At 36.6% G+C, this 12,568-nt stretch overlaps 1 protein-coding gene across 6 annotated transcripts in view; it reads left to right on the top strand.

The window, feature by feature from the left end:
• Window positions 1-12,568, top strand: part of RALYL (RALY RNA binding protein like) — a 367,622-nt gene that overhangs the window by 281,987 nt on the left and 73,067 nt on the right. For all 6 annotated transcript variants that reach the window (XM_063170968.1, XM_063170956.1, XM_063170951.1 and 3 more), the window contains one exon: window positions 12,199-12,274. In XM_063170968.1, coding sequence (XP_063027038.1) covers window positions 12,199-12,274 — 76 coding nt within the window. The remainder of the gene's footprint in view (window positions 1-12,198; window positions 12,275-12,568) is intronic.

Genomic DNA, 12,568 nt, shown 5'->3' on the forward strand with positions numbered 1-12,568 from the left:
TAACTAATCTTGGTCCAGTCCTCTTCTATGAGCTGAAGCTAAGAAGCATTTCCATGTTATGATTTATTTTGTTTTTAAATTAGCTCAGCCTTTTGAACTCTTTAAAGTGCTCAGGAAAAAAGGCTTTTGAGAAATAAAACCAAACTAATGAGCATAATTTGCATCAAAAAATGCTTAATTGTCGTTAAAGGGTTAATTTTCCATTGAACCTGGAGCTTCTATGGTGGTGACTCAGAACTCTAGTGAATGGCATAAAATGAAGCAATGAATGAAGAAAAAGTTGTAAGGTTGAGATTACAGCAGAGCACAGGTTAGCACAGCTGGTTGCAGGTTGTTGGGTCTGTTGGGTCAATATATATCAGACCAGCACATATATTTTTAAAGGTTTAGCTGTATCTTTGGCTTTGCTTGAAAGTAAAAAAAAAAAAAAAAAACCACCAAAAAAACCCCCATGTTGTTAACAGCAGTGTCCTAAGTGTCCTAGAAGGAGTTAAACACAAGGAAGGAAGAGATTAGTAGACAGTATGTTGAAGCATTGTGTTGAATCACATTCATTTTTATTCAGAGGGATCATTCAGCCCATGGTTCTCCTCTGGCCATTCTGTTTGTTGCAATGTAAGATTTAGAGATCTTACTTATTCTTAAAATAAATTAAAATAACAATGAAAAAGCTTTAAAAATCTTCCTGCATCTTTCATCTCTCCTTGTACTCCCTAACTCATTTTAAAGACAAGCATGAGATTAGTGATTTGTGCAGTATGTCCAGAAGATTAATGTTTCCAGGTGATCTTAGAGAGCTGTTTCATTTGAACAGCCACCAGAATTTCTTCTTGCACAGAGTGGGGAAAAAAAGAAGAAACAAATAATCTAACCATCTAAAAGCTGCAGGTACTGAGATTTAAGACAGATCCTTGCACCTTCCTTTAGCAATAATGCTAGATAAGAATTTCAGATTTGGTATTTCTGAGACTAAGACATGTTTTGTTTTCTATTTAAAAGCAATTGGTTGCAGCATCCACTTCAATACACTAATTTAATGCTGGATTCAGGCATTCAATATTCCTTAGTGTTCCTATGTAATCTTCGATTTTCAGAAACTGCGTGGTAAAGGTGATATGCAAAACTTGACAAAAAATTTTCCAGGTGAAAAAATACATGCTTCTATTGCAAATGTTTTCACACACAAGTATACATATACAAGTACATAAAGGAAAAGGAAAATGCAAGAACTTTGGCTAGGGGTTTGCAAAGTGGGTGAATATTTAAGTGGAGATGAGGGTTGTGCCTTGTTAGCTTCATGATTAAGTTGCAGAAAAAATGCTATAGATTCCAATGAGACCCAAAGCAAAAATAAGAATTCTGAACTCCTTACAGGAATCTGATATAAATCCAAAATGCCTTCAAGGAAGTGAATGTCCAACTGGTGTTCACTATCTTGTCTAGCTTTATGTATTTCTTATCCCAACAGCAGTAAAGATTAGTTTCCAAAGCCTTTTTACAAACATTTGTGATGTGTGTTTATGTGCAGCTTGCTCAAAATAATCACATTCTGAAAAAAAATTGGAAGTCTTATGGTCCCACAGATTTCTGGGGAGAAGAATTAACTCAGAGGGAGGGAGTTCTTGGTTCATATCATTTCTGAGCCAAATTACATATTTGCTTTGTGGATAATAAAAATAGACATTTTTATGGCAAAGCTGGCTTAGACAGAAAATGTTACTAGGAAGCATAGAAGAACATGAACCCAATTAACATAAAAGGTAGTGAATGTTCAGTGAGAGCTTCACTAGCTCTGTGTACTAATGTGCATGGTAATTATACTTTTTCTTCTTTGAAATTCAGCTGAAATATGTCATGTGGTCCTTTTTGGTAATACTTTTGATATTGAGATTTGATTTAATGAGGTTCAAAATAATTATTTTATTTCATAATGTCATTTTTAGTAATCTGTTACATTTTTTCCTGTTATTGATCCTTTATATATGCAAATTCATGTCATTGATAATATATAGTACATTAAACCATTTGTGAGAGAACCTGTGAAGCAGCATGTAAAGTATATTTGCATGCAAACCCAAATGTAGAAATACAAAAGAAAACATCAGATGAACATCCAATAAATTGTATGGAGAAGCATGATGTTCTATGTTTCAAGAATGGGTTTCTGACATGACTTTTATGATTTTTGTTATTAGTGATGAGTGAAAAAGTGTTTGAAAAAGGATTTGAGGCAGTGAAGAGTAGTGGAATTATAAAGCCAAAACAAAGCTCACTTTTTGTCAAGAAATATTTTTTCATTAAAAAATGCACCAATATGATATACCAGCAAGAAAAGAGTAATAAGACATTTATGTAAGCAGTAAGGCTATTTGAAATTGTCATGATTTCCAGTTCCAGCTCCTAACAGTTAGGTACTGACAAAATCAGTAAGGGAAGCAAGATAAAACATCAAGCTTTAGGACTTAAAGTAATCCTAACCTGCTATGCATTTTAGGAGGAGAATCATGCTGAGATGATAAGAGAATGGAGGGAAAATAATCTCATTTCTACCTAGTTCATGGTTCTTGTGTCTTCCAAAGTATCTGGGGCTGCTGAAGGCAGAAAATTACAGTATATCAACTATCAGTCTGAAAAGATATAGCATTTTCTGTATTCCTATCATGTCTTCCATTTTCCTTGCAAGAATGTCACAGAGAAAGAAATAAGACAACAATGCATATCATTAATTTTGAAGATTTTTGGTATTTGCAATTTTTAAATGCTTTGCTTTTGCAATAGACCACTATGTTTTTGCTGTCTGGTCGCCAAATGGAATCCACTGAGCAACTTCAAAAGCTGCCAATGAAAGAGAGTTGGAACATGGTTAGAACCTAAGCATTGCTGTTAAGGAAATTTTGGATTAGGCATAGCTTAATTTGCATATCATCTCCGCAATAAAATTTCATTCCATGTGCCAAATTCCAATGGAACTGTCTCCACTTTATCTTCTATATGTTACTGCTATATTATTTTATAATACAAATACTATATATATATATATATATATATATATATATTCTTGTATCATACTAAAACTATATTAGAATTAAGGTAATATTTATAGTTTTTCCATTTTAAGGTAGGAGCTAATTCCATCATATGATTTACGTTGTTTGTGTTACAAAGACAAAACTTTTCAGGACTGTATTATGTGATATATTGGATATAAGGAATTTTTTTCTCAATGATAGTGGGAAAGCACTGCACAGGTTCCCCAATGCTGGAAGTGTTCAAGGCTTGCTTGGACAAAATTTTGAGCAACCCAATCTAGTGAAAGATATCACTTCCCATGGCAAGAGATTTGGACAACTTGATGCTTAAAGCTCCCATCCAACATACATTATTGTATAATTCTATGAGTCTATAATATGGGCCACAAGTTTTCATAAAGCTGACACTGGAAAGAAAATGCTAGAAGACATGCTAGGCGATTCCAAAGTAAACTTGGAGCTTGAAAGATCCTCCTCTATAGATCTCTAAATCCACAAAACCTGGAATATGAGAATCATGAGCAGAAAGAGGGTATGTGGGAAAGGAGAATTGAACAGCTGAAATTAGTTGAGAGTAATTGTTTTGGGTCAAAGGGGTTTTTCAAGTGATATGGTACCAACAGGAAAGTCTGCATCTTAGATCATCTGAAAAGCCAAGAGTGGTGAAGTTTAGAGGAAAGATTTCAGGTCGGAGAATGAGGGTAAAATCAGACATTTTGGAGAGAAATATTATTGGAAAGTGTTGAAAGTTCATTTGGGGCTGCAGAGGACCATTTCTGTCACTCCCGCCAGCTTCCCTGATCAGTGAGCACCATTGTTCGTGATTCAGTGAAATCCACAGCATGACTCCTCTCTAATCTGTTGTGAGCCTGGATGAAAGCCTCTAGTCTGTGGGAATACCTTCAAGGTCAGACCTCAGCTTGAAGGTTTTGTCAGAAAAGTTCAGGGTGCCAAACATACCAACCCCTCAATGATGACTGTAAACCTGATCCCAGCCAGCCATTCAGAGAGACACAGTGCCCTCATACCTAAGAGCACTTTGAAGGTGTCCATCAACGTTTTCTGCCCCAAACCATCACCTACTGCCTCGGCTCCCTGGCCCTGGGGTTGCTGAAACCTCCTGCCCAAACCAGGAAAGGTCCGAGGCTGCAACACACAGAATGACATGTGCATTGCAAAGTATCTCTCTGGAAGTCACTCTGCCTGTGATGCCCAGAGGGCCTTGGCTACATTCACTTTGCAAGATTATGAGAAAATGAGAAGATTATAAGAAATATGATTAAAAAATGCAGATAATGTTGGTAATTTTTTGCAAAATGTTGTTATTGTGATTGCTATTTTAGAAAAAAAAGAAATTCCTCATGTTTGAGTTAATAAAGTTGACCATCTGCAGGAGAAATAGTGAGTAAGACAAAGGATTGGGGCAATGGGGATTTTGAACTCTTTTGTACACTACAGATTTCAATTGTCATGAAAAACTATTGCTAGGAGCATGAAGTTAACATCAGTAAGAGAGTCAGATGAATGGCCATGGGGCAGAGAATGTAGCCAAGTATTAGAAAAGAGAGAGAGAAAAAATGTAGTCTGAGGACAAGCTGAAAATTACCAAGATTCAGGGCATGTTCCCTAGAATAAATCATATTGAAATCTGAAATAAGTAGATGAGGGACTTTCATACTCTATCCCCACCACACTCTTTAATGTTTCTGCTTGGGGCTAATTGCAGTGCTGAGAAACTCAGACATCCAGTCAACACGAAGCTTTGTCTGAGTCTCATGGTAATAACTATCTTTTGTTATCAGAGAAGAGCAGCAGAGAGTTTGTTGCCTGCTGCCTTGTAATGATTGCACTTGATCTGAAAGAAGACAGATGCTCTATATTTTATTTGTAAACAGCATCTTTACTGTGATCAAGAGAAAGCAAAGGTAATCCTTGCACTCTTCACTGTTTGGAAAAAAAAAAACCCTGAAAATCAAGGACCAGTTCTATTTCCCATTAACAGCAGTGAGAAGGTAGAAGTGCAAACAAGGTTTGCAATCATATGAGACTCCTTGCTTGAACTCTTTTTGTTGGCTCATTTTCTTGCTGGCTAGGCTTACATAAAAACTGTTTCTTTTTTCCTGAAGATAACAGAAAATTCCTGATGTACTTTTCTGTTGCTTTCTTTTACCCTCATGGCAACATTAATTTTCTGCATGTGCATAATTTGCTAGTCCACATGTTTAAGCAAGTACCTAGAAGAAATCTTGTTCTCTTGGTGAGAAACAGAAGCTGCAAGCCTGATTAAATTAAAAGGATCTTCTTACACAAGGACTATACTTGCCTGCATCTATAATTTGGGTCTGGTGGGGTGAAACGTGTGACAGTCAGCTTCATGGCTGCCATGGCACAAACCAGGCTGTGTTTCTACAGCAAACACCCGAAGCCCCAGAGCTCTCACAGAGCTGCAGATAAGTGGCCATAACCACAGCCACATAGTTCCTTTGAGGCTGAATCTGATTCTCTTGCATCTGCAATTGTCAAACTTCCTCCAGGGGAATGCACAAGCCCTGTGCTGAGGAGGAGGAGGAGGAGGAGTGGGCAGGATTGCCAGCAACAGGGCTGTTCTCCTTCCCATAGGAATCCCTTCACAAGGCATGCCATGTTCTCTATGGTGAGAATGGTGAGAATTCATTCCCCTGCAGCCCAGTACCCCAGGGGGACTCCTGCCACATCACAGTAATTCCTCTGCAGAGATTCAAGCACCAGAAGAGAAGCAGTTTTTAGGATCTTGGCCACAGATTCTTTAATCACAGTGGAGTCCATGGACAGTCAGTCCGAGGGCAGGAATAAGTATTCTCCCCTTCCCCTGGCAGAAGAGATGCTTCTCCCTAGGCATGGACATGGATCACTGCTGATGGCACAACCAATAGTGCCAGGAAGTTTGGCCCAGGTTGTGGTGTTACTTGGGATGGGAGGTGCAGGGACAGCAGCAAACACACAAAAACCAAGGCAGACCAAAGCTCCCCCTCAGCTATGACGCACATTGGCATCCATTCTGGAGCTGAGACTGCTGTCTCCAGGGCCCTGAAGGAATGACGTGTGATGGGCATACAGACAGGACAGGATTTCCCCTTCTAGCTGTCGCCTGTCCTCACACCAACCCAATTCCCTGGGGAACAGAAAAAAATTCCTGCAAGACAACTCCTGACACTTTTGCTACTGAATGATTTTAAGAATGATAGCTTATATAATCGTATAGCCTCATTTCATTTTAGCAGTATTTAATGAAAGAAGAAATGGTTTAACAAAGCAATTTCATGTACTATTCAACAAGCAGCTCTTTCTGTATGAAGCATTAACAATAGCTGTTATCTGTGTACAAAAAAAGGCTTCCAATTATTTCAATGCTAAGAGAAAATCCAGATACTGAGAGTCCCAGAAGAATTTTTAATACCATTATGGAAAAGGAAAAGTTGTGACCCTGAGCTCCATTTAATATTTTACTAGCCTTGAGAATCAATTTGAGCTTGTGTTCAATTTTCTGGAAAGTTTCGTCTTTACAGCTGTACAATTTGAGCACATAATGGAAGAGAACAGAGAGCTGTCCTTTCCTCTCTGCTTTTTTCACATGCTAGAGATGGGGGAAAGGGAGGAGATGACATGTAATCAATGGAACATATAAAGAAGAAAGTTTATGATATAAAAAATGTCATATGACTTCTTTAAAATTTTGTTAGCAGGCAGCAGAGAAATTTATAAAACTAGTAGATGAAAGAGTATAAAAGAAAGATAGATTAGCCTTGGCTTTTCTGGTGTACAGTTATGCTATAAACCATATGGCTACAAGCTTTCTCTAAATTGCATTTACCTCTTGGTCTTTTTCTTCTATCCCAAATACTTTTTGACATCTGAAAGAGGAGAAAATGCATCCTGGTCTCTCTCCATCAATACCTCCCTCTGTATATGGATTGTACATTCACTGTGTGAATTCCTTCTTATAGCCTAATTTAAATTACCATCTCTTCCATTAAATATTGGTCTATTTCCATCTTAATCTGTAAATACACAATGATACATTTTTTAAAATCAAAAATTTAAGTAAAATAAGTGTAGAATTGTTCAAGGAATGTCTCCATTTCTGTAACCATTCACAAGAATGTGTGGAGGAGCATCTGATGAAACATGTCTTAGAAAATCATCTTTTGAGTTCTAAAGGTACTTGGAGTTTTCTTGGCTCCAGGTTTTGGTTTCCAGTCTTTCTAACATGGAGCCCACACTCAGAAGTCAGATAATTAATATTAAATTGTAGGTACTCATTATAGATATGTGGATCTGTTCCCTTTCATGGGGTGAAATTCCTGCAGTAGTTTCTAGGTCATGTCCATTCTCTACCTGTATCAGGAAATTGCATAGGACAGTACTTGTAAACTGTGGCTAAAAGTCATGGAAAGAAACAATTTAACAATTTAACACAACAGATAAAAGGGTACTAGTGCCTTGAAAGGGCTCCACTTAATTTTGTAGGTTAGATGTAGCCCGAGACATGGGCTCTGGATTGTCAGCAGAAAGCTTCAAAATCCCTGTTTTCATTAATTGAGTTAGTGCCTGTTGAAGCTTCCTCTTATGGCATTTATTTTTGTGAAAAAAAAATTATTTTGGTTTTGTTTTTTCTTTTAAATAACACTTTTTAAAGAATCTGAAGGGTAAGAATTCTAGGGTATGGTATCATTGCTTGCACTTACAAAGCCTGTTTTAAGTCAGTTGTTGTCTTCAGGACCAGATTCTCAGATTACTTTGCTAGGGAATCTGGGAGCAAAGCACAAGGACAAGCAGATACTGCTTCTCCCAAAGTGGGATGTTCATGTCTGGAGGACGTAGGCTGTCAATAGTAGGAAATGGTGATAGGAGAAATGTAGATCGTGCTGTGTTGAGTTGTCTTTTCAGACAATTTTATGTAGCCTCTCAATACAATGAGTGGCCTTCTAAAATGATAATCATGCTCTTTTTTCAATTATTTTTATGTTTTGTCATTATTCACTAAGCATTTTCAGTACAATTCCAAATAAAAATATGCTCAAAATCAGATCCATTCTGCTGATGACACACAACCTTGAATGAAATCTAAATCTCATTCTTTGACTAAGCTCTGCCATGATAACTGGAAAGTATAGAACTAAGAATTAATTTCTTTTCATAAAGAATGTAATTTCATTTGATTCTGAAAACACATAAGACCAGGATGCTGCATTACAATGTGTTGCTTTCTGCATATTCATTTTTATATTTGTAGTGTTTCCATAGTATTTTGAATTTCAGTAATGAATTTATCTTGGTATTGATATCTAAGCGATCATTTCTAGTATAAAAGCCGAGAAAACAATGTCCCTGGGCTGCTCCATTCCCACATAGGGAAGGTGCCTGTGCCTTCTCTTCTCCAGGCTGAACAACCCCAGCTCTCTCAGCCTGTCTTCATGGGGGAGGTTCTCCATCCCTCTGACCATCCTGATGGTCCTTCCCTACTTGCTTAGAAAGGCCCACATCCTTACTCTGGGAGCCCCAGAGCTGTTCACAGTGCTTTGAGAGCAGAGCAGAGGGGCAGAATCCCCTCCCTTGCCCGCTGGCCGCACTGCTTTTGATGAAGCCCAGGTTACAGCTGGCTTTCTGGGCTGCAAACACACCTTACCTGGTCCCATCAAGCTTCTCATCTTCACCCCCTAGTCCTGTTCTTAATCTATTCTCCACCCAGCCTGTGTTAGTGCTTGGGATTGCCCACAGCCAGGTTCAGGACCTTGAGCTTGGCCTTGTTGAACTTCATAGGGTTTACAAGGGTCCACTTCCCATGCCTATTAAGGTTTCTCTAGATGTCATCCCTCGCCTCCAGTGTCCACACAGCTTGGTGTCATTGGCAAACCTGCTGAGGGTGCACTCAATGCCATGGTCTGTGTTGCCTAGAAAGATGTTAAACTGCACCAGTCCCAATACTGATCCCCAAGGAATGCCACTCATCAGTGGTCTTCAGTAGAAAATCTACCAAATTAATACATTTTTGAGCATGACCATGAGCCATTTCGATATCCATCAGGTGCCAGTTAATCAAATCTATGCCTCCCCAGAAGAAATGTGAATGTCTGGGTCCTTTGTGAAGGAAGTTGTCTGGTACATATTCATGTACAAGTGTAGTAGCTAATTTGACAGCTTTAGGAGTGATATGTTTCTGCATTCCTTGGGGTGGAATCATTAGTACAGGTAAATCTCTGTGCTGCTGACAGCAAATTTATTTGACACAGAGTTTATGATCTAGTAGATGTAAATGTCTGCTGTGAAACCAATGATGGATGAAGGGAGAGAACAGCTTATCTCACAAGATTTCCAGTTGGGATAGAAATAATCTATCTTGCGAAATGTTGACAAGTTCACTTCTAATCTTAGTTAGAAAATTGAGGCTGGAAAAGATAGTGCTGAAAAAATAATGGGGTGAAAATCTTTTCTAACTTTTCAAAGCATTTCCTACATCCATTCTTAACTTGCTACAAAGTGCTTAGGGAGTTGCAGAGCTATTCAATCACTTTCATATTAACAGAAAAGCCCCATGTGCCCAGCTTTTCTAAGAACTATTTCCTGTGCTAAAGAGAATTTTTGGCTATTACTATCTGTATAAAGGAGTTCACTGTTTAGAGATTTATTTAAATGCAAGGGAATCTTAAGTGATTCTGAACAGCTTTGCCACTGTGCCTCTTACAATGTCACCTTTCTGACATTTTTGATGGAAATAAAGAGAACACATAACTAAACAGCCCTTAGCCTTCTACACTACTCAATTTTTTTTAAAGTGGGTTTTGTAGAGCTGTAAATGTAGGTCTATAAGAATAGTCATCAAGATAGTATTGATCTGTCCCAGGAGAACATGAAAAAGTTTTAAAAAACTGTAAATAAGGGTTTAAGGAGAAGAACATTTAAGATGTAACTCTGAAACAGTAGCAGATAGACAAAAAATATGTGAAGATTATGGTATTCTGAAGAGGGTACCATAGCCTCAGATATTTCCCAAGAGCAGATTATAATTCTACTTTTTATCCTTGAAATCATTCCAACTTGTAGTAGGAGATGATGAAAGCCAACACAGTCAATGACCTTAAAATGACATATAAAAATAGTATGAAAAGGTCTAATTATTTCAAAGGTCACAGGATAAAAATTTTATTCCAATTCTGTTGTTTCCAGCAACTAATGGAAATGCAACAGAGCTATCAGAATTCCTCAGTGGTTCTCAGAAATGCTTGGTATTTACTTTGCTGATTCAACATATTAGAATTTATATATCTTGCAATGAGGGCATCATAGCTGAACTCACAACAAAAATGGAAGACAAAAATAATATATATTTAATAAATCACTTGCTAAAATTTAGGGAAGGAAAGAATTTCAAGGAGGCATGAAATTTGCTTACAAATATTTCTCCAATTTCAGAGAGGTAGATGAAACAAGAAAATTATTATTTTATGAAAAAATATGATTTAATGTAATACAGCTCCTACAGAAGAAACTGCAGTCAGACTTAATACCAAAATATTTTATATAGGAAAATGTTACTTAAGTATTGTATATTATATATTTCTACATAAAAGCATTTTATATCAGGTTCTTTTATAATTTTAAATACATGTTGCTGAGCTCAAAATACCAAAACTAAGTGCAAATTTTTAAGAATTCTTTTAAATATTTGAAGTTTGAAATTTCTATCGGCAAAATATTTTCTGTCAAAAAGAAGTCTAAAGGACATGCATTTTCAATAATTCTAATTATTAAAATAGGTCAGATTGGGAGTTTTTTATTAATTTTGTGTGAAGTAAAAATATCCAGTCAATAAGTCTCAGGCTTTTACTGCATCTTTTGAGGTCAAAAATAATAAATAAAAATGTTTGAGCCTTTAGCATCACTGCTAAAACACTGAACTGTGTTTATCCCTACTCCTACACCTTATCTTTCTACATCTCTCTCCACCACAGTCAATTTCAGGGTAAAATAGACTTTTCAGGTAAAAACAGACTTCACTGAAAAAATGTGTTTTCTTGCAAGTCTCAACCACCACGTGATTCCACATTTAATAGGATATGATGTTCTGTCACAGCAATTTTACACTGAAATAATTCTGATGATTTTCTTATTCTTTTTATATATTATTGAAGCTGAGAAGAGATTTAGCTGCTGCATCCCTCAAACTGCATGAAGTTTGTTTCCTAAACAAAAGTTTCACCTTATCCATATGATTCAGTGTAAAGTCGATTTTGCAACATTTAATCAGAATGGAGGAGCTTTTTAATATAGGTTTGTTTTTATCCAGACAGCTTCCTAAGCTGCAGAAGGTATTTTCCTCAGAAGGGTCTCTGCTTCTTTCTCCATATATAACTGTTCTAGCAATCCTAATGAGATATCTATCTCTTGCTATGTCTTTGAGTATGATTCCAATGAAAAGACAAATTTGAGAACAAAAATACTGTCTATAGAAACTATATATCTCTATAGAAGCTATATATCTATATATCCATATCAAGCTTATATCTATGTAAGGTCGACTTTCTTTTATATTTCAAGCATAAATTTACAGGTAGAATATAAGTGAACCTTCAAAGTGTTCACAAGATTTCTGATGTTGTTGAGAAGAATAAGTATCTGCTTAAGAGAAAACATTTGCAAACCAGATTTTCTCATTCTCCAAGGAGTGATGCATTTGGGATGGGAAATAGAGACTTTCTGAGTGGATGACAGAGTAGCAGTTAAAGATCAGTGTGCATTTCTTGAGATCCTAAAAGGGAGCTCTCCAGAACAATTGCAGTCCTCCTCAACAGATTTTGATTTGAGATCATAGTTTATTCTATCATCTAAGTTACCATCCAAATTTTCTGTATTAGAAATACATTATTTGCTTTGCTAAGTAGAAACTCTTGTGTTTAAAAAATTTAATCTCTCTCTATTAACAATAACCGATATTTTTGCCTAAATTCCTCATGCATTACAGTAAAAATCTTTCTGAAAGTTTTACAGCATCAGTTCAGAAGAGGTAAAAACTAGACCGGTGTTTTAGTTATGCTGTCCATTTTTACTGCCCATTACTCATTTTCAGTGACTTGAAGGTGCCTTTGCAAACTTCCAGATGCTTGACTTACTGGTATCAAATGTTTGTTTTCAGATATCAACATGGCAGGAGAACCAAAACCATACAGACCAAAACCTGGCAACAAGCGGCCACTTTCAGCACTTTACAGGCAAGTGAGATTTCACCTTAACTTATTCCAATACAATTTTTATCTGAAAGATTATGGTAACCTAAAATGTATCTACCAATAAATATTGAAGTGGGCAATATTTACCAAAATTATGATGAAATTTAAGTACTTATTAATGCTCCCACTCCTACTACTGTTATCAATAATTTTCATTTTTTCTTAATTGAGTATAATTTCAAATTTTAGTCCTTATGAATCGTTGCTTGGCTCTGGCCTCATTTTTGTGACTTTTTTATTTGCAATGATCAGAGCAAAAAAATTGGTTTCTCACAG

This window comes from Melospiza melodia, chromosome 1 (assembly GCF_035770615.1).
Source record: "Melospiza melodia melodia isolate bMelMel2 chromosome 1, bMelMel2.pri, whole genome shotgun sequence".
NCBI classification, from domain to species: Eukaryota; Metazoa; Chordata; class Aves; order Passeriformes; family Passerellidae; genus Melospiza; species Melospiza melodia.